The 18,368-nt window shown below is 44.4% G+C and overlaps 1 protein-coding gene across 1 annotated transcript in view; it reads right to left on the bottom strand.

Annotated features, from left to right (window-relative positions):
- DROSHA (drosha ribonuclease III) overlaps nt 1-18,368 on the bottom strand; it is a 300,535-nt gene that overhangs the window by 240,411 nt on the left and 41,756 nt on the right. The window contains exons 7-9 of the mRNA XM_069730615.1: nt 18,221-18,301; nt 16,220-16,306; nt 12,989-13,075 (exon numbers count right to left, since the gene is read on the bottom strand). Coding sequence (XP_069586716.1) covers nt 12,989-13,075; nt 16,220-16,306; nt 18,221-18,301 — 255 coding nt within the window. The remainder of the gene's footprint in view (nt 1-12,988; nt 13,076-16,219; nt 16,307-18,220; nt 18,302-18,368) is intronic.

Genomic DNA, 18,368 nt, shown 5'->3' on the forward strand with positions numbered 1-18,368 from the left:
ACGGACAGGAAGTCCGTATTCCTCTTCTAACACCAGGTGTTTCTCGCGCTGTAATCTGCATGACAGTGCGAGAAACACCAGCTGCCCTGATAAGCGGTAAGATTAATACCACCGGTCAGAGAGCTGCGGCTCCCATGCTGCCAGATAACAGCGGTGTAAACTTTTTAACTCCTGTTACTGGCGTCAGCTGATGGGACTACTACTCCCATCAGCCTATGCCTGCTGCCGCTAATGACAGCTCGAGTAGGAGGTGGATGATGAGAGTATTCTTCAGCCGGGGCCTGCATTATAAATAAATTTAAAAAATGGTGGGGGTTCATCTGTATTTTTAATAAACAGTCAGGCAAAACTGACAGCTGAAGGCTGCAATCCTCAGCTGTCAGCTTTAGCAAGGCTGGTGATCATGAATAGAGGGGTTCCTACACCAGATTTATTTATCTATAGCGCAGGCTGATAAACCACGTAATATCACAAAAAGGACATTTAGGGGTCACGAAAAGCTTGATGAAAATGCACTCTACAGCGGTGGCCATAACAGTTGATGTAGGTCTTCTTACTATTTTTAACAACTACAGTTGAGAAAAAAAAGATTTACAGGACTCTCTGAATTGCCTCCTGTCAGCATTCCCGATGCCTTTTCTGATTAGGAGGTCCGGAACGACACCATCATTGCAATGTGATGCATTCTTTACGTTATGCTGGGCCTATTCATCAGAAAGGACAGTGGGAATTCTGGCAGGTAAAAGGTGGTTAAAAGAGCTCTGTTCTGGAGTCCGCAGAATTCCAATGTCTCAGCCAGACCGGGGTCCTGCATATCTTAGTGCTCAACTCAAATACATATAGTAGATACAACTCAACAGTTTTAGTTCTATTCACATAAGTGGCTAATAATCATAACGGAGCCTTGTGCACAGACAGTAGAGAACCCCAAGAAACCACAGTGGCTTCAAAAAGGTTGATGAGGGCACCAATATTTTTGATGACCAAAATAGTGCTGCTGAGACATGTATTGCTTTCGATTTGCAGACCTAACTTGCCCATTCAAATGAATGGGTCTGAGCAAAAAAAAACAAACAAAAAAAAAAAACCCATAGTACTCAGGTGCCATCTATGCTGTATCCTTGTGTTGTCTGTTTTTCACTGGCTCGAGTTCATAAGAGGCGCCCTCTGCTGGTTGTCCTCATATGAACTCGAGCCAGGGAGCTTTCTAGGAAAGTTCCCACGATCTAGGAACAGCCAGCAGAGGGCGCCTCACCGCAAATGCAGGTAAATATATGTCATTGACCTACTTTACCTACATTCTCCGGGGTTTTGCAGACATGAGCAACCTTGCATTAGCAAAGCTCGTGGCTGCAAAATATTTTAACCCCTTCAGATGGATTTACATCGTTGGACTTTACAGATCTGCGGAAGGTAAGGATATTGTTGGTTTATTATGTTTTTTTTTTGTTACAGAACGAGGGTCTTCAGTGATTGGATTGGGCGTTCAATAAAATATTAAAACAACCTTTGTTTTTATTTCATTAAAATCATTTTTAATAATGTGTTTGTGTATTTTTTAACCCTTTACTAGTATTGGATTAATAATGGATAGGTGTCATAATTGACGCCTCTCCATTATTAATCTGGCTTAATGTCACCTTACAATAGCAAGGTGGCATTAACCCTTCATTACCCCATATCCCACCGCTACACGGGAATGGGAAGAGAGTGGCCAAGTGCCAGAATAAGCGCATCATCCAGATGTGCCTTTTCTGGGGTGGCTGGGGGCAGATGTTTTTAGCCAGGGGGGGGCCAATAACCGTGGACCCTCTCCAGGCTATTAATATCTGCCCTCAGTCACTGGCTTTACTACTCTGGCGGAGAAAATTGTGCGGGAGCCCACGCCAATTTTTTCCGCCATTTAACCCCTTATTTTACTAGCTAGAATGGCCAAATTTTGCATATACACACTACTAACATTAGTAGTGTGGAATATGCAAAAAAAATGGGGAGAAGACATGGTTTACTGTATGTAAACCAGGTCTCATATCATGTCGGGTTTTAGGAAGGAGAAAGCAAAAGCCGGTAATTGAATTACCGGCTTTAAAGCTGTCTAGCGCTGGAAGAAATATCAATATAAATATATATATATATATATACCTATACAAAGTACAAAGGAGGGCAACAAAATTAATAAAGGGGATGGGAGAACTACAATACCCAGATAGATTAGCGAAATTAGGATTATTTAGTCTAGAAAAAAGACGACTGAGGGGCGATCTAATAACCATGTATAAGTATATAAGGGGACAATACAAATATCTCGCTGAGGATCTGTTTATACCAAGGAAGGTGACGGGCACAAGGGGGCATTCTTTGCGTCTGGAGGAGAGAAGGTTTTTCCACCAACATAGAAGAGGATTCTTTACTGTTAGAGCAGTGAGAATCTGGAATTGCTTGCCTGAGGAGGTGGTGATGGCGAACTCAGTCGAGGGGTTCAAGAGAGGCCTGGATGTCTTCCTGGAGCAGAACAATATTGTATCATACAATTATTAGGTTCTGTAGAAGGACGTAGATCTGGGGATTTATTATGATGGAATATAGGCTGAACTGGATGGACAAATGTCTTTTTTCGGCCTTACTAACTATGTTACTATGTTACTATTCTATGTGTCCACATTTATTCTACCTATTCTACTGGAAGCTGTCAGTGTGATTTTACTGTACACTGCAATGAATTACCGGCTTTTCTCCCTAACAGCGCTGCGTATTCCTCGCAAGTCACACTGCTGGTCCGTGTGTGATCCGTATTTTTGGGGCTTCCATAGACTTTCATTGACGTTTTATTTGCGCAATAAGGTGACAAACGCAGCATGCTGCGATTTTCTACGGCCGTAGAAAGCCGTATAATACTGATCAGTTTAATACGGCAGATAGGAGCAGGGGCATAGAGAATAATTGTGCCGTATGTTTTGCGATTTTTACGGACGTAGTTTCTGCGCTCTTACGTCCGTAAAACTCGCAAGTGTGAAGCCGGCCTAAAGAACAGGATTGCAGATGCCGCTTTCTCTGAGGTAAAACATTGTTTAAAAACAAGCAGTGAAATGTTTTACCTCACAGAAATAATCAGCTGTGATCCCATATTGTAATGTCTGAATACTTTTTTGTTTCCACCCTGTCCAGGAGCTGTGGTATATTCAGACCATGTTCCTGTACGGTCAGACACAGCCATTACACAGCAGGGGCACATATATAAGAATATTTCAGCACAGGGGCATTTTTTTAATACACTCAATTGTGGAACTTATTTTTATTTTAAGATCTATAGGATAAAAGTGTATTTTCTTAATTGGTAAAACCCTTTAAAACTGGTAACACTCATAATTCAAGGAGAAAGTGTCTGCATCATGAGGGTGACATGTGTAAAATCCCATCCACGTGCTTGGTATTGTGATCCACTGCAGATTTTACCTTGGCAAATCTGCAGGTAAAATCCACCGAGTATCAACTCGGTGTAAATTCATCCTTGGTGTTGTCTTCAAATGATAATTGCTAACATAACACAGGTTATTGGTGATGTGAACATGTGCAAGCAAATCGTCTACTCCCCATACATTCCTTTATAAAAAATAAAATAGTTTAGATAAGACTATTTCAAAATACTTTGGTATTCGGCTCCTCTAGAATATGTGACCATACACCTCAATAACTACTTAGGTTACCTGTGAGTGTATAATTCAATGCTGTCAAACATGCACAGGGAGGAATTCGACGTATTAGCTACATGTAATCTTATTAGACATAAATATGTAGTAATTTACATGGTGGAGATGCATGCGGAATACTGGATCTTGACCTAAAGCCTAGTCTATATTAAATTAATTAGACATTTCTTTTCTGACCTTCAAAAAAATGAGATATTTATGGGATAGTGTAATCAGAAAATTGTGAGCGAGCTTAACAATTCATGCGTGGCTACCTCTCCATTCTCAGGAAAGCACAGCAGGGTCCCAATCTCAAGATAGATGCAGGTCCCATTATTGGACATCTATGACATATCTGATAGATATCTCACAAATGACTCAGATGGTAAAGCATCGGCTGTTATCAGTGGTGGAAAGGCAATGATGGATATTCAACATCACCGATTCCATTATTTTATTTTTCTAGCTTAATTAGCACCATAACATTCCATACCACTTTACAGACATATCGTATATACTCAAGTATAAGCCGACCCACCTAATTTTGCCACAAAAAACTGGGAAAACTTAGTGACTCGAGTATAGGCCTAGGGTGGAAAATGCAGCAGCTACTGGTAAATTTCAAAAATAAAATAGATACCAATAAAAGTAAAATTAATTGAGACATCAGCAGGTTTTTGAATATCCATATTGAAATCAGGAGCCTGACAAGATGCTCCATACAAAATACGCCCTATATAATGCTCCTGTCACGCCGTTAACGGCGATAAAGGGGCAGGACGGCGTACTGGGACCCGCACCTGTCCCTGCCACTATAATGGGGCCCGGCCCTGACTTTCCCTTATCTCAGGGGTACCTATAATGGTTAGGAGGCCTGAGCCGCCAGCGTATCCCTGTCTCCTGTGCAGGCCCTATCAGTGGCCCCCTCTCCCCCCCAAGGGAGGTGGACTGCACCAGTGTATAAATATGACAATTAAACAGGGTATGCAGATAAGGTAACTAAAATCTCAAACTCACCAAATGCTCACACAGCCACAGAGGAAACATAGAGAAGGGAAGAGAAGGAAAAAACTAGGAAGGAAAACAGGTTTAACATGCAACCAAAAAAGCAGACACCAATCTCTGTAAATAAACCTCCAAGCTCCTAATACCACGCTCCTTCCCACTTCAAGCCAGGCAGCAGAACAGATCACTGACAACAGTTGTAGTCAAAGCTGAGTCTATATAGGAGCGGAGATTACAAAAACCAAATCAGCTGAGAGACCAAGCTTTCAGTAACAAGGTTTAACTCCTGCCCTGCTGGCACAAGACAGCCAGGTCAGAATTCTGGAGAAGAGCTTCTGTTCATCGTGTGAGAATGAAGCCCAGAGCGCTGCGGTTCTCTGGCACCTCTCTGTCGCGGTAGCCCGGTGACCGCTCCATACAGTTTATGATGGGCCCCATAAGATGCTCCATAATAAAATATGCCCCATATAATGCTGCACAAATGTTGATTATGACCCCATAAGATGCTCCATACAGACATTTGCCCCGTACAATGTGTGAACGAGGCCCAGAGCGCTGCGGTTCTCTGGAACCGCTCTGTTGCGGTAGCCATGTGACAGTACCCCCCCTTCTACGAGGGACCTCCGGAACCTCAGGACCAGGTTTCTCAGGATGAGCTGTATAAAATGCCCGGACTAACCTAACATCATGGACATCGGCGGCAGGTATCCACATCCTCTCCTCAGGACCGTAGCCTTTCCAATGTATTAGATACTGTAGGGACCGGCGAACAAATAGAGAATCTATGACCCTGGCTATCTGGAACTTGAGATTTCCATCAACAAGGACCGGAGAGGGAGGTAAAGGTGATGGATTAGGTGACGCCACAAACCTCTTGAATAAGGAGCGATAAAAAACATTATGGATCCTAAACGACTGAGGTAAAGCCAGCCGAAATGCAACAGGATTGACGACGGCCACAATCCTATAAGGGCCAATAAACCTAGGGCCCAATTTCCACAGGGGAACTCTCAGTTTAATATTCTTTGAAGACAACCAAACCCAATCACCCACACATAGGTCCGGACCTTTCATACGTCTCCGATCAGCCGCATTCTTATATCTGGAACTCATCCTCTTTAATTTATCAAGAACCCCTTGCCATACGGACGTGATGGACGAAGAAAACCTCTCCTCTTCAGGCACCACTGAGGAATCCTTCCTATTAAATGAACTGAATTGAGGATGAAAACCATATGCCCCGAAAAACGGGGACTTACCAGTGGACTCATGAGTACGGTTGTTTATTGCAAACTCTGCCAGCGGTAAGTACTTAAACCAGTCCACCTGATTTTCTGAAATGAAAAACACCTGAGATAAGTTTCAAGATTTTGATTTACACGTTCTGTTTGACCATTGGATTGAGGATGAAAAGCTGAAGAAAACGACAAATGAATCCCCAGCCGGCTGCAAAAAGCCCTCTAACACTTAGAAATAAACTGCACCGCACGGTCTGACACAATATCTGAAGGAACACCATGTAATCTCACAACCTCTTTGATAAAGATCTGTGCCAGAGTCTTGGCATTAGGTAACGCGGGAAGGGCAATAAAATGTGACATCTTGCTAAATCTGTCAACTACGACTAAAATAACTGTATTGCCCTCAGAAACCGGTAAGTCGGTGATGAAGTCTATTGATAAATGGGTCCAAGGTCTATTGGGAATCTCCAGAGGTTGGAGTGACCCAGACGGGCAAGTACGAGGGGTCTTGGAACGCGCACACACACAGCAGGCAGCGACATATTCCTGTACATCATGATTTACCTCAGACCACCAAAAACGCTGAGTGAGAAGGTCCGTGGTAACTTTACGTCCAGGGTGTCCGGCCAGAACCGAATCATGATGTTCATTAATGACCCTAAGACGAAGATTAGCAGGAACATAAAGTTTACCTAAAGGACAGGCTGCTGGGGCATCCCCCTGCACCTCTAGCACCTCTCTCTCTCAAGATCCGAATTAATTGCGGCGACAATTACACCCTTCTGAAGTATAGGACCTGGCTCACAATTATCCCCACCCCCTGGAAAACAACGGGATAACACATCAGCCTTGACATTCTTGCTTCCTGGCTTATACGTAATGTAGAAATTGAACCTGGCGAAAAACAGAGACCACCTAGCTTGCCTATGTGTGAGACGCTTCGCAGATTCTAAATACAACAGATTTTTATGATCTGTGATCACCATAACTGGGTGAAGTGCTCCCTCCAAAAAATGGCGCCATTCTTCAAATGCCCATTTAATTGCCAACAGCTCCCTGTTACCAATATCATAATTCCTCTCAGTAGGAGATAATTTTTTCGAGTAAAAAGCACATGGACGCCACTTAAGGTACCGTCTCACAGTGGCACTTTGGTCGCTACGACGGCACGATCCGTGACGCTCCAGCGTCGCTCCATTATCGCTCCAGCGTCGTAGACTGCGGTCACACTTCGCAATGCACGGCGCTGGAGCGATAACTTCATGACGTATTTGCGATGTAGAATCTGCAGAGGAGGTGGAGAATATCGTGCACACCTTTGTTACACGATGCGATCATGCCGCAACAGCGGGACACTTGACGACGAAAGAAAGTTTCAAACGATCTGCTACGACGTACGATTCTCAGCGGGGTCCCTGATCGCAGTAGCATGTCAGACACAGCGAGATTGTAAGTATATCGCTGGAACGTCACGGATCGTGCCGTCGTAGCGACCAAAGTGCCACTTTGAGACGGTACCCTTAGTCGGAGAAATCCCCTGTGACAATGCAGCTACCACCCCCACCTCAGAGGCATCCACCTCTACCACAAATGACTGCGTGATGTCAGGCTGTATTAGTATGGGTGCAGTGGAAAAACACTCCTTCAAAGTCTCGAAAGCCTGGCAGGCCGTACTGGACCAGACAGAGAAGTCCGTGCCTCTCTTGGTCATGTCTGTTAAAGGTTTGGCTACTACTGAAAAGTCTTTAATAAATTTGCGATAGTAGTTTGCAAAACCTAAAAACCTCTGTAAGGCCTTAAGGTCCTCAAGACGCTCCCACTCCAAGACCGCCTTGACCTTAGCCGGATCCATACGAAATCCTGTGGAGGATAAGAAATAACCCAAAAACGTAATCTCTTTGACCGCGAACATGCATTTCTCAAGTTTGGCAAATAGTTTATTGTCCCCGAGTACCTGAAGGACCTGCCGTACATGAACCTGATGGGACTCGAGGTCAGGGGAATAAATTATGATGTCATCGAGATATACCACCACAAACCTACCTATCAGGTGACTAAGTAGATCGCTGACAAAGTGTTGAAACACAGCAGGAGCATTACATAACCCAAAAGGCATAACCTTGTTCTCGTAATGTCCCTCTGGAGTATCAAACGCCGTCTTCCATTCATCCCTCTCCTTCATCCGAATGAGATTATATGCCCCCCTGAGATCTTATTTGGAGAACCACTTAGCCCCCACAATTTGAATAAAGAGGTCCGGTATAAGAGGGAGCGGGAAAGAATCCCGGACAATAATTTGGTTTAATTCACGGAAGTGTAAGCATGGGCGTAAACCCCCGTCCTTTTTCTTTACAAAGAAGAACCCAGCAGCAATGGGTGATGACGAGGGTCTGATATGACCCTTGGCCAGACTCTCTGGGATATAGTCCTTCATGGCCTGTCTCTCTGGGGCAGAGATGTTGTATAGCCTACTCTTAAGACAGTTTAGCACCAGGAATGAGACGTATGGCGCAATCATAAGGACAGTGTGGAGGTAGCTCTTGACTCCCCTCCTCAGAGAATACATCCTCAAAATCTGAGATGAACTCTGGCAGAACCTGAGAACTCCACCCGGCCAGCCGAGTGCCCAGGCAATGTTCCTGACAAAACTCAATCTAGTAACCTCCCGAGTCTGCCAGTCTAACACCGGGTTGTGTAACGTGAGCCATGGTAAACTGAGAACTACAGGCGACGGCAAACCCCCCAACACATAATTTATTGACTCGGAGTGCAACGCCCCTATTTGTAGGCTAACCCCACGGACGATCTGAGTGAAAGTCCCCTGGCTCAAAGGTGCAGGGTCAATAGCGATTATAGGTATGGGTCTAGACAACTCTTGAGTTTTAAACCCCTGTGCCTGAACAAACCCAGCATCAATTAAATTAAACCCTGCCCCAAAGTCCAGGAAGGCAGAGATATTGAGCCTACTTTCAGCAAGACGAATCTCGGCTGGTAAGAAAAATTGTGGTTTACCTATGGAGGAAACTAGTACACCCGAGTTGCCAACCTCCCCGCAACCCGGGCTCAATAGTTTTCCGGCGGCTGTCTTTCAGAAGGACACACATTCACAAAATGACCCCTTCTGCCACAAAAAAACATGCACCTCCCTTACGCCGTACTACTGTAGCCCCCTTAGAACGAGAAGTGCCCTCCAACTGCATAGGTTCTCCTAGAGACTCAGGTTCTGGTGAGTCCAAATCTGAGTTACCCTTGAATAGCGGCGATTCATTAAGTCTCTAGCGCAGGCGGCGGTCCACACGGATCGCAAGAGAGATAGCTGCCTCCAGTGTGGTTGGTGTCTCCTGTAGGACGAAGGCATCTTTTATCTTATCAGATAGTCCCTGATAAAATTGACTGTGGAGTGCAGGGTCATTCCACTTTGTGTCAGTAGCCCATCTCTGAAACTCGGAGCAATACTCCTCTACTGGCCGGTCTCCCTGTATAAGGTGGCGTATTGTGGACTCAGCGAGGGAGACGCGGTCGGGATCATCATACACTTGACCTAAGGCTCGAAAAAACTCCTCCACAGTCCGTAACGGCAAAGAGTCAGTGGGAAGTGAAAAAGCCCAAGCCTGGGGATCACCCTGTAGGAGCGATACTACAATTCCAACCCTCTGCTCCTCTGAACCTGAAGTGTGAGGACACAACCTAAAGTATAATTTACAGGCCTCCCTGAATGTAACAAATTTGTCACGCCCCCAGAGAACCTGTCATGTCAGGTAATGCAATTTTAGGCTTCAGCGAAGCTTGTGGAGGTGTAGCAACCCCTGCAGTGGCCACTGGTGTGCCATGTACAACCGCCGAGCGGAGGTCAGCCACCACTAGACTGAGTTGCTGCAATTGTCCAGCTAAAGCAGCAATGGGGTCCATATTGGAACAAGAAAATTTTTTATGGTCAGTGATACTGTCACGCCGTTAACGGCGATAAAGGGGCAGGACGGCGTACTGGGACCCGCACCTGTCCCTGCCACTATAATGGGGCCCGGCCCTGACTTTCCCTTATCTCAGGGGTACCTATAATGGTTAGGAGGCCTGAGCCGCCAGTGTATCCCTGTCTCCTGTGCAGGCCCCATCAGTGGTCCCCTCTCCCCCCAAAGGGAGGTGGACTGCACCAGTGTATAAATATGACAATTAAACAGGGTATGCAGATAAGGTAACTAAAATTTCAAACTCATTAAATGCTCACACAACCACAGAGGAAACACAGAGAAGGGAAGAGAAGGAAAAAACTAGGAAGGAAAACAGGTTTAACATGCAACCTAAACCTTAGACACCAATCTCTGTAAATAAACCTCTAAGCTCCTAATACCACGCTCCTTCCCACTTCAAGCTAGGCAGCAAAACTGATCACTGACAACAGTTGCAGTCAAAGCTGAGTCTATATAGGAGAGATTACAAAAACCAAATCAGCTGAGAGACCAAGCTCTCAGTAACTTAAGTAACAAGGTTTAACTCCTGCCCTGCTGGCACAAGACAGCCAGGTCAGAATTCAGGAGAAGAGCTTCTGTTCATCGTGTGTGAATGAGGCCCAGAGCGCTGCGGTTCTCTGGAACCTCTCTGTCGCGGTAGCCCGGTGACCGCTCCATACAGTTTATGATGGGCCCCATAAGATGCTCCATAATAAAATATGCCCCATATAATGCTGCACAAATGTTGATTATGACCCCATAAGATGCTCCATACAGACATTTGCCCCGTACAATGCTGATTATGACCCCATCAGATGCTCCATAGACACATTCGCCCCGTATAATGCGCCACAAATGTGGATTATGGCCCCATAAGATGCTCTATAGAGATATTTGCCCCATATAATGCTGCACATGGCCCCATAAGATGCTCCATACAGATAATTGCCCCATATAATGCTGCACATGGCCCCATAAGATGCTCCATACAGATATTTGCCCCAAATAATGCTGTACATTGCCCCATAAGATGCTCCATACAGATATTTACCCCATATGCTGTTGCTGCAATTAAAAAAAAAAAAAAAAAAAAAAATCACATACTCACCACAGTCCCCTGGCACTTGCTATATTCACCTGCTCCGCGTTCCACCGCTGACCGCCGTTGTCTTCCCGTCCTAAGTCTGCACCGACGTTCAGGCGGAGGGCGGCGCGCACTAATCACATCACCGCGCCCTCTGACCTGAGCGTTACTGCAGAGGACGCGAAAGACGCAGTGACACCGACGGTGGAACAAGGAACAGGTGAATATCGCGCACTGCCCCCCATCATACTCACCTGCTCCTGGCGCCGTCGCTGCACGTCTGTTCCCCAGTGCCGGCAGCTTCTTCCTGTAGTGAGCGGTCACATGTTACCGCTCATTACAGTAATGAATATGCGGCTCCACCCCTATGGGAGTGGGGTCCATATTTATTACTGTAATAAGCGGTACCAAGAGACCGCTCTCTACAGGAAGAAGCTGCCGGCGCCGGGGAAAAGACATGCAGGGACCGCGCCAGGAGCAGGTGAGTATTATTACACAGCTCCGTTCCCCCTTCCCTGCCGACCTCTGGGTATGACTCGAGTATAAACCAAGAGGGTTACTTTCAGCCCAAAAAAGTGGGTTGAAAATCTCGGCTTATACTCGAGTATATACGGTAGTTATCATGGCTTTCATTGCGGCTCATGATCTAGATTACCTATCAGTATGTTTGGAGTTAATGGAGAAAACCTACGCTAACACGGTAACAAAATTCAATTACGGTAGCTGTCCTTGGTGGGATCTAAATCCAGCACTTCACAGCAGCAGTGCTAACCACTGTAAGGTGCCCCCTAGATGTTGACAAGGTAAACGGAGCATTATTTTTAATTTTGACATGGACTTCAACATTGAGTGGTAAAGCCAAGGACTCACTAAGATCTGGATGGAAAAAGTTTGGGAAGCCTTGAAATACTGAAAAAATACTGATGTGTGCATAAAGCATTTGCTGCCTGTTTTTAAACCTGGTTTGCCTCCTAGAAAGCAGCAGCTGAGAACTCATACCGTTTTGTCTGTATACTCACTAGTGGGGTTGTCGGGTCCAAATCAATAAGTCTGCAGTCACTCTGTGTGGCTGCAGACTTATGAATCCCCCCAGCACACGCACTGTGCTGCAAGGATTCGCCGGTTTCTGAGCAGGGATTGGAAGCATGTATGTGTTATACATTCTACTGGTCAGGGCGTGGCCTTGCTTTCACACACTTGTATGAACTGAGGCCCCGCCCTCTAGTCGGCCACGCCCACTGGACTCCTGTGTCACTAGTCAGGGCGCAGCCTCATTCCACACAAGTGTATGAAAGCAAGGCCACTCCCTGACCGGTAGAATGTATAACACATACATACCCTCAGGTAGACGGCTCAGAAACTGGAGAAGCCCAGCAGCGCACACTGCGTGCGAGGAGAAGATTCATAAGTCTTTAGTCACACAGCGTGACTGCTGGAGACTTATCGATTTGTTCCAGACAACCTTTTTAACAGAAGTCATCTTTAACTTTCGTTTATTCTGGGGTTATTGATTTGCCTCGTCAGCTCAGCCTTTTCCTCCTTCATGTCATGTCTTTTATATTTTTTTTCTGTATGTTTTTATTATTGTGTGCTAGTAAAGCTTTTTATGTTTTATGGAGACATTTGGTCACAGTCATGGTTTCTGTAGTGGGTTATTTGATAGTATGAAAGGCTAGCAGCAACAGAATTAGGAAAAGCAGACCTTGAGTAGGCCACACTTTCATTCCTGGAAGGATCACAAATGGACGGTTCAGAAGTTCTAATTAATTATTTTATTGAATCTAGCAGAATCTAAGACAGACCCAATAAAAGAAGAAATGATCCTTCTGATCCTTACACAACCTGGAGCATAGCCTATTCATGGTCTCCTTTTGCCAATAATCCTGTATCTTTAACAAGAGTAACAGAATCCCATTGAAAGTAATTGACTGTTTAGGCAAACTGTATTACTTCTCCATTATGCCACCGTTGGATTTAAAGATGTATACAATATACACTAAATTCATCAACAGGTCGGTGACTTACGCTTGTGAGTGGAGAATGAGAGAACATCGAAAAGCCTTCAAAGATGTATTCATGGTCATCGTACTCGACAACAGTTGGCCGGTCAGTCTGAAACAAGAGGTAGAAAACGTCAGATTGTGATAAAGCTGTTCTGTGCTCTTTGGTGATCATTATTCAAGGTCTCTGAATAGTGAAGTTTCTTTGGCAAGAGTCTGTCTAAGCGGAAAGGTAAAGAAGTCTACAACATGTTAATCAGTTGCTTCCAGCGCTTACTTTTATGGATGCATTAAGAATAAACATTATCAGGCGTTCTTCCAGGTGATCTGGATGCCCAGACTTTGGGCCAAGGATCAAGAGAAAGGAGCAAGTGACCGTCAGAATCTTCTAATGCAGCGTCAGGGTGCTGCCAACATCTGCCTCCAGGCAGCACAGAGGTTAATTAAGGAGCAGGAACGGCAAAATAAAACGTTGTCCACGAATTCCAATTTTGCTTTAACCTGCACTCTATATATCAACAAACCATTAGTAGGGACGGGCGAATAAATTAGTGCGCAAACAAAACAGGAGATAATTGGGAAAGTTCATTTCGGTTGCCAATTTGTAGACAACACACAAATCAACACGGAGCAGGAAAAAAAAAAGGCTGGGCGGAATTCATCAATCTCTTTTTATGCTCACTCAAGGAACCTGTTAAATTTTGCACTGAACGTGGGGAATTTAACTCCATTGATGCATGCAAGAAATACTCTGTGTAGCTCATAATTCACAATAGGACTGAGCATCACAAGCCAGAGTCAGGAGGAAAAGCCTTTTCTACTGCATCAGCAACTAAATAAAAACCCTGCAGACATCTAACTGTTGCCGCTGTGTGGGAGTCAAGTCATAACTCTCAGTGCTTGATTACATTTATATTGAGGAATATGAGGTAAAGACATCCATTACTGAGGAAGCATCGGAGCCCTTAACCACGGCGCACACTGTCCCAGCCGTCGCTCTGCATTCAAATACAGGACCAGTGCGCGATCCACAGCGTTAGAAAGTCAGCTGAAATGTCATTTCTTCCGCTCCCGGGTTCCTACATTATATGCCACTTAGAATACAGATAGGGAGCCGTCCCATTAGCATATCTATAGGGCACAAATAAGAAATGCCCATTATAGTAGACCATTTTCTTAGTGGGATCCTATCATCATTTTTCTCCCCTGTGAAATAAATATAAAGACGTTGCAGGTCCGGTAAGCGATAGTAATAGCTACATGCTTCCTAGGTGATCTATGGAGACTGAGTGATAAGAAATCTTTACCTTCTATTCAAAGTTAGCGTGTAGAGAGCAGAGCTGTCATATGTAGTCTGATAGTCAACAAAGGGTGATAACATCTTCAGAGATGCTTATTGTTGGACAGTGCTTGCTACTTTTGTAATTTACTTTTTACTAAAATTTTTAGCCATTCTTGAGATATGAGCACTTTTCTCCTCTTTAGTGCTCGTTGCCAAGGTTACCGACCACTGCTGCTGTCTAGCTTTACAGTTCTTTACTATTGAGTTTGTAGCCACTGCTTTGAAGCTGGCAGGATAGCTGGAGCACATTGCTCTTTCCTAATCCCCACCAGTTTCAGAGCAGTGTTTACAAGCTCAATTGCAAGCAGTGGTCAGTCTCCTAGGCAACAGGCTGTAAACTAAGAAACAAAAAAAGGTGTAAATATCTCAAAAACAGCTGAAAATATGTGGTTATTATTTGTTTTTTTTTTACAATTAACTACCCCCACCACCTGCTGTGTAGCATCCTCAGGCTATAGTCCGAGTACCCCAGAGGACGCCACATGGCAGTGAAACATGACAGAGAGTTCTGTGCAGGATTTAAATTCCCAAGAAGACTCATGGCTGTACTAGCTCAAAAGGCTGCTTCTACTCAATACTGAGCAAAGGATCTGAATAATTATGACCATGTGATATTTCAGTTTTTCTTTTTCAATAAATGTGAAAAAATTACTACATTTCAGTTTTTCTTCAGTCAAGATGGGGTGCAGAGTGTCCATTAATGTGAAAAAAATGAACTTTTTGGAATTTACCAAATGGCTACAATGAAACAAAGAGCGAAAAAGTTAAAGGGGTCTGAATACTTTCTGCACCCACTGTATAATTGTAACTTCTGGCTGGGGCTCTTTAAAGTGAACCTATCCAGTTCCCAAACTGCCACTCTAGCATTACATATTGCAATTTCTGGATTCTAATGAGGCTTTTCATGCAACACATTAACACTGCTGTTTTTCAAAAATGATTTAAAAAGAGAAAAAACAGTAGTTTGACAATAAATAGCGTCACCCAACCACTAACCTGAGTGGAGGAAACATTTTGGTGTTATCATTCATATTCTATGAAAAAAGGCCAAGAAATCAAAATTCTCCCAGGGTATGTAAACTTTTGAGCACAACTGTATGTACAGAGGATTCCCCTCTAGAAGCATTGCCTGTAAGGCTACGTTCACATTTGCGTTGTGCGCCGCTGCGTCTGCGACGCAACGCACATAAAAACGCATGCAAAAACGCCGCGTTTTGCGACGCATGCATCGTTTTTTGCCGAAATTTCGATGAAAAAAAAATGCAACTTGTTGCGTTTTCTTTGCCCGACGCTTGCGGCAAAAAAAAAAAAAAACGCATGCGTCGCACAACGCAGCACAACGCATGTCCATGCGTCCCCCATGTTAAATATAGGGGCGCATGACGCATGCGTCGCCGCTGCGTTTCCCGACGCTGCGTCGGGAAACGCTAATGTGAACGTAGCCTAAGGGATATTACCTTGGTCCACTGTACGGCCTCCTACTGCGCTGACGTAGCCATAACTGGAGATGTGGATATAAAGAGTTCAGGGCACTCAGAATTTCTCTCTTTTCTAGTCATGTTCACATTAAAGGAGAATTTTCCATTCGACTTTGGGGGCGGAAAATAAGCAAAGTGGATAATATTTTACCTAACCGCATCCACACGTGCCAGAAAAAAAAAAAATGTGCAGTGAAAACGGACCTGTGGCGTGGATTTTAAATCCACAGAAAGTCAATTTACGGTATGTTGCAAATCGTACTGCAGATTTCACCCTTGGCAACGCACAGGAGTGGACTCGGATCAAAAACCGTGACAAATCCACACGGGAAAATCAGCAGCGGAAAATGTGTATGTATGACTGTACCCAGACACAAGTGTAGAAACATACTAAGAACAGAATGGTTTCCGAACTAACAACTTTGGAAATACTTACTAAGAAGTTTGTCGGGGGAGACACTGTAATCCTGTAGTGGAAGAGACGTCCTGCGTTGTTTGTCATAGGACGGCATGATTTCATTGACTGCCAGAAACAACAAGGGAAAGCAGCACACGTCGTAATTTCTCAAGAATACCAAGGAAAAAACATAATCTGCCTTTAGCGAGACTTTGAATAACATTTCTGTACTTTAAAGTCTTAAGCCTGTATACAAAAATATGATAATCAGCCGCGCACCTCCTCTTAATTCCCTTCTAAGATCTTAAGGCACTTGGGACACATTTTTTATAACCGGGGGTTTGGATTAAAACCGCAGTAAAATAGACGGCCGAGGCTTGTTGCCATGGAAAGCTCTGCTATAATATGTCACTCTCCTACAGCTAGAGGGGTCATTATTACCAATGTCTTACTGCTCACAGACATGTACCAAGCTGAATCTGATACTGAAAAATCTGGGGTTTGGCTAGGAGAATTATTTTTCCCCACAATGTTTCCAAACGATTCACATTAGCGTTACGGATTTACATATTTTTCAGCATATTTTCATGCTCAAGCTGCCATTGATGTTTCATGCCTCCAATGTAAATTTATTGCTTATTAAATAGTGAAATATTCATTGTGCCTGTGCAGGAAACAGCCACCAAGTTCCTGCAAAAGCCCTGTCTATATGATGAGAACGCACACAGGTGTTAACACGGAAGATGAGGGTTTTTTTCCCCTTAAAAGTAGCTTTTCATGTATGAAAAGAGAGGAGACAGAAGATGTACTGGGTCAATGAGTTACTGAAAGTGCAAGGGTTCCAGGAATTGAGATAATAGCGGTTTCTAGTCTCTTCAGCATATTTCAAGCACCTACTTACGAGGCAAGCAAGGCACTTGTTCGCTTCCGTGCAAAGGACCTGACTGACCTAGAATGAGGAGGAGAGAGAACACGGATTGCTGAGAAGCTGTCCTCTACATGTCATGGTGGGATGTCCTACTATCCAAGGTTGGTTTTGCTTTTTTTTTTTTAAACCCGAACCAGTCATTAGTTTCATGCTCCAAAACTGTGGGCAGCATGGATCAGAACTATACGATTACAGCCAGGTATGGCTTTCTCTGAAAAACGGTGGTTTCGGAGAAACATTTGAAAGCCAGCAGGGGACCATAGGAAGATGCCTCAGTAGTCCGTTGCGGTCCCCAACTGATTGACAGTAGGGATAAGCAGACCCCTGGATGGTCGGGTCCATCATGTTCAGCCGAACTTGGTTCGGGTACCAAAACCCTACCCGAACCCCACAGTAGTCAATGGGGACTTGAACTTCAGTGCTGTAAAATAAGTCGTAGTAAGGGCTAGGGTGCTGCCAAAGGAAGCAGAGAACCAGGGAGAAGGCAGTGTTCTGAATTCAGCACCGGACCCTATATGTTCGGTACTAATCCTGAGCTTTACATAAGGGGTCGCTCATCCGTGTCAGGTCTCACCCATGTGTGTGCACATAGGGAAAGATCTGTCGATCAACTAGAGCGAGGAAAGAAGCCGGTTGGGGACAGCACTGGACTAGTTAATTTGCTGTACTCCCCCGCCAACTTTTTAAACTATGTTTTCTCTGAACTAAAATGCTGCAGAGTTTGTGCAGCCAGGCTCCAGTCCATGCAGCAGGAATCGAAGAATGGGTTCCATTTAATTTGCAAATGGATTTTGTACAGAAAACAATTTTATAAGAGTGCCTCTGTCAGGTTATAAAGAATGTGTTTGCCAAGCTGCCATCTGGATCCAGTTTCTCCAACGCATTCCTCAACGGATCCTTTTTCTTGTAGACTATAACCCAATAGAATGATACCAGACCCGTATCCTATAGCACCCTGCTGCACCTTCCTGTAGGACGAACATCATTACAGGATAATTCAACAGGAGAAAAAAACTCTGATGTGAACTGAAAAACAAGAGGTAGACTACAGAAATAACCTCGGACGGAATTAGTACAGCTGCACAAATCAAATCCAAGTGGAAGTCAATTACCTCTTCTCCTGGATAAATGCTGTGCCGGATTCCAGTCCGTCTGGCCTTAATGCTGCACTTACACAGGGGTCCAACATTCATCTGATAAAACACAGAATTTACAGTCAAAATATCCTTCCACTCTTACTAATAAAATAAATAATAACAA

This window comes from Ranitomeya imitator, chromosome 6 (genome assembly GCF_032444005.1).
Source record: "Ranitomeya imitator isolate aRanImi1 chromosome 6, aRanImi1.pri, whole genome shotgun sequence".
Taxonomy (NCBI): domain Eukaryota; kingdom Metazoa; phylum Chordata; class Amphibia; order Anura; family Dendrobatidae; genus Ranitomeya; species Ranitomeya imitator.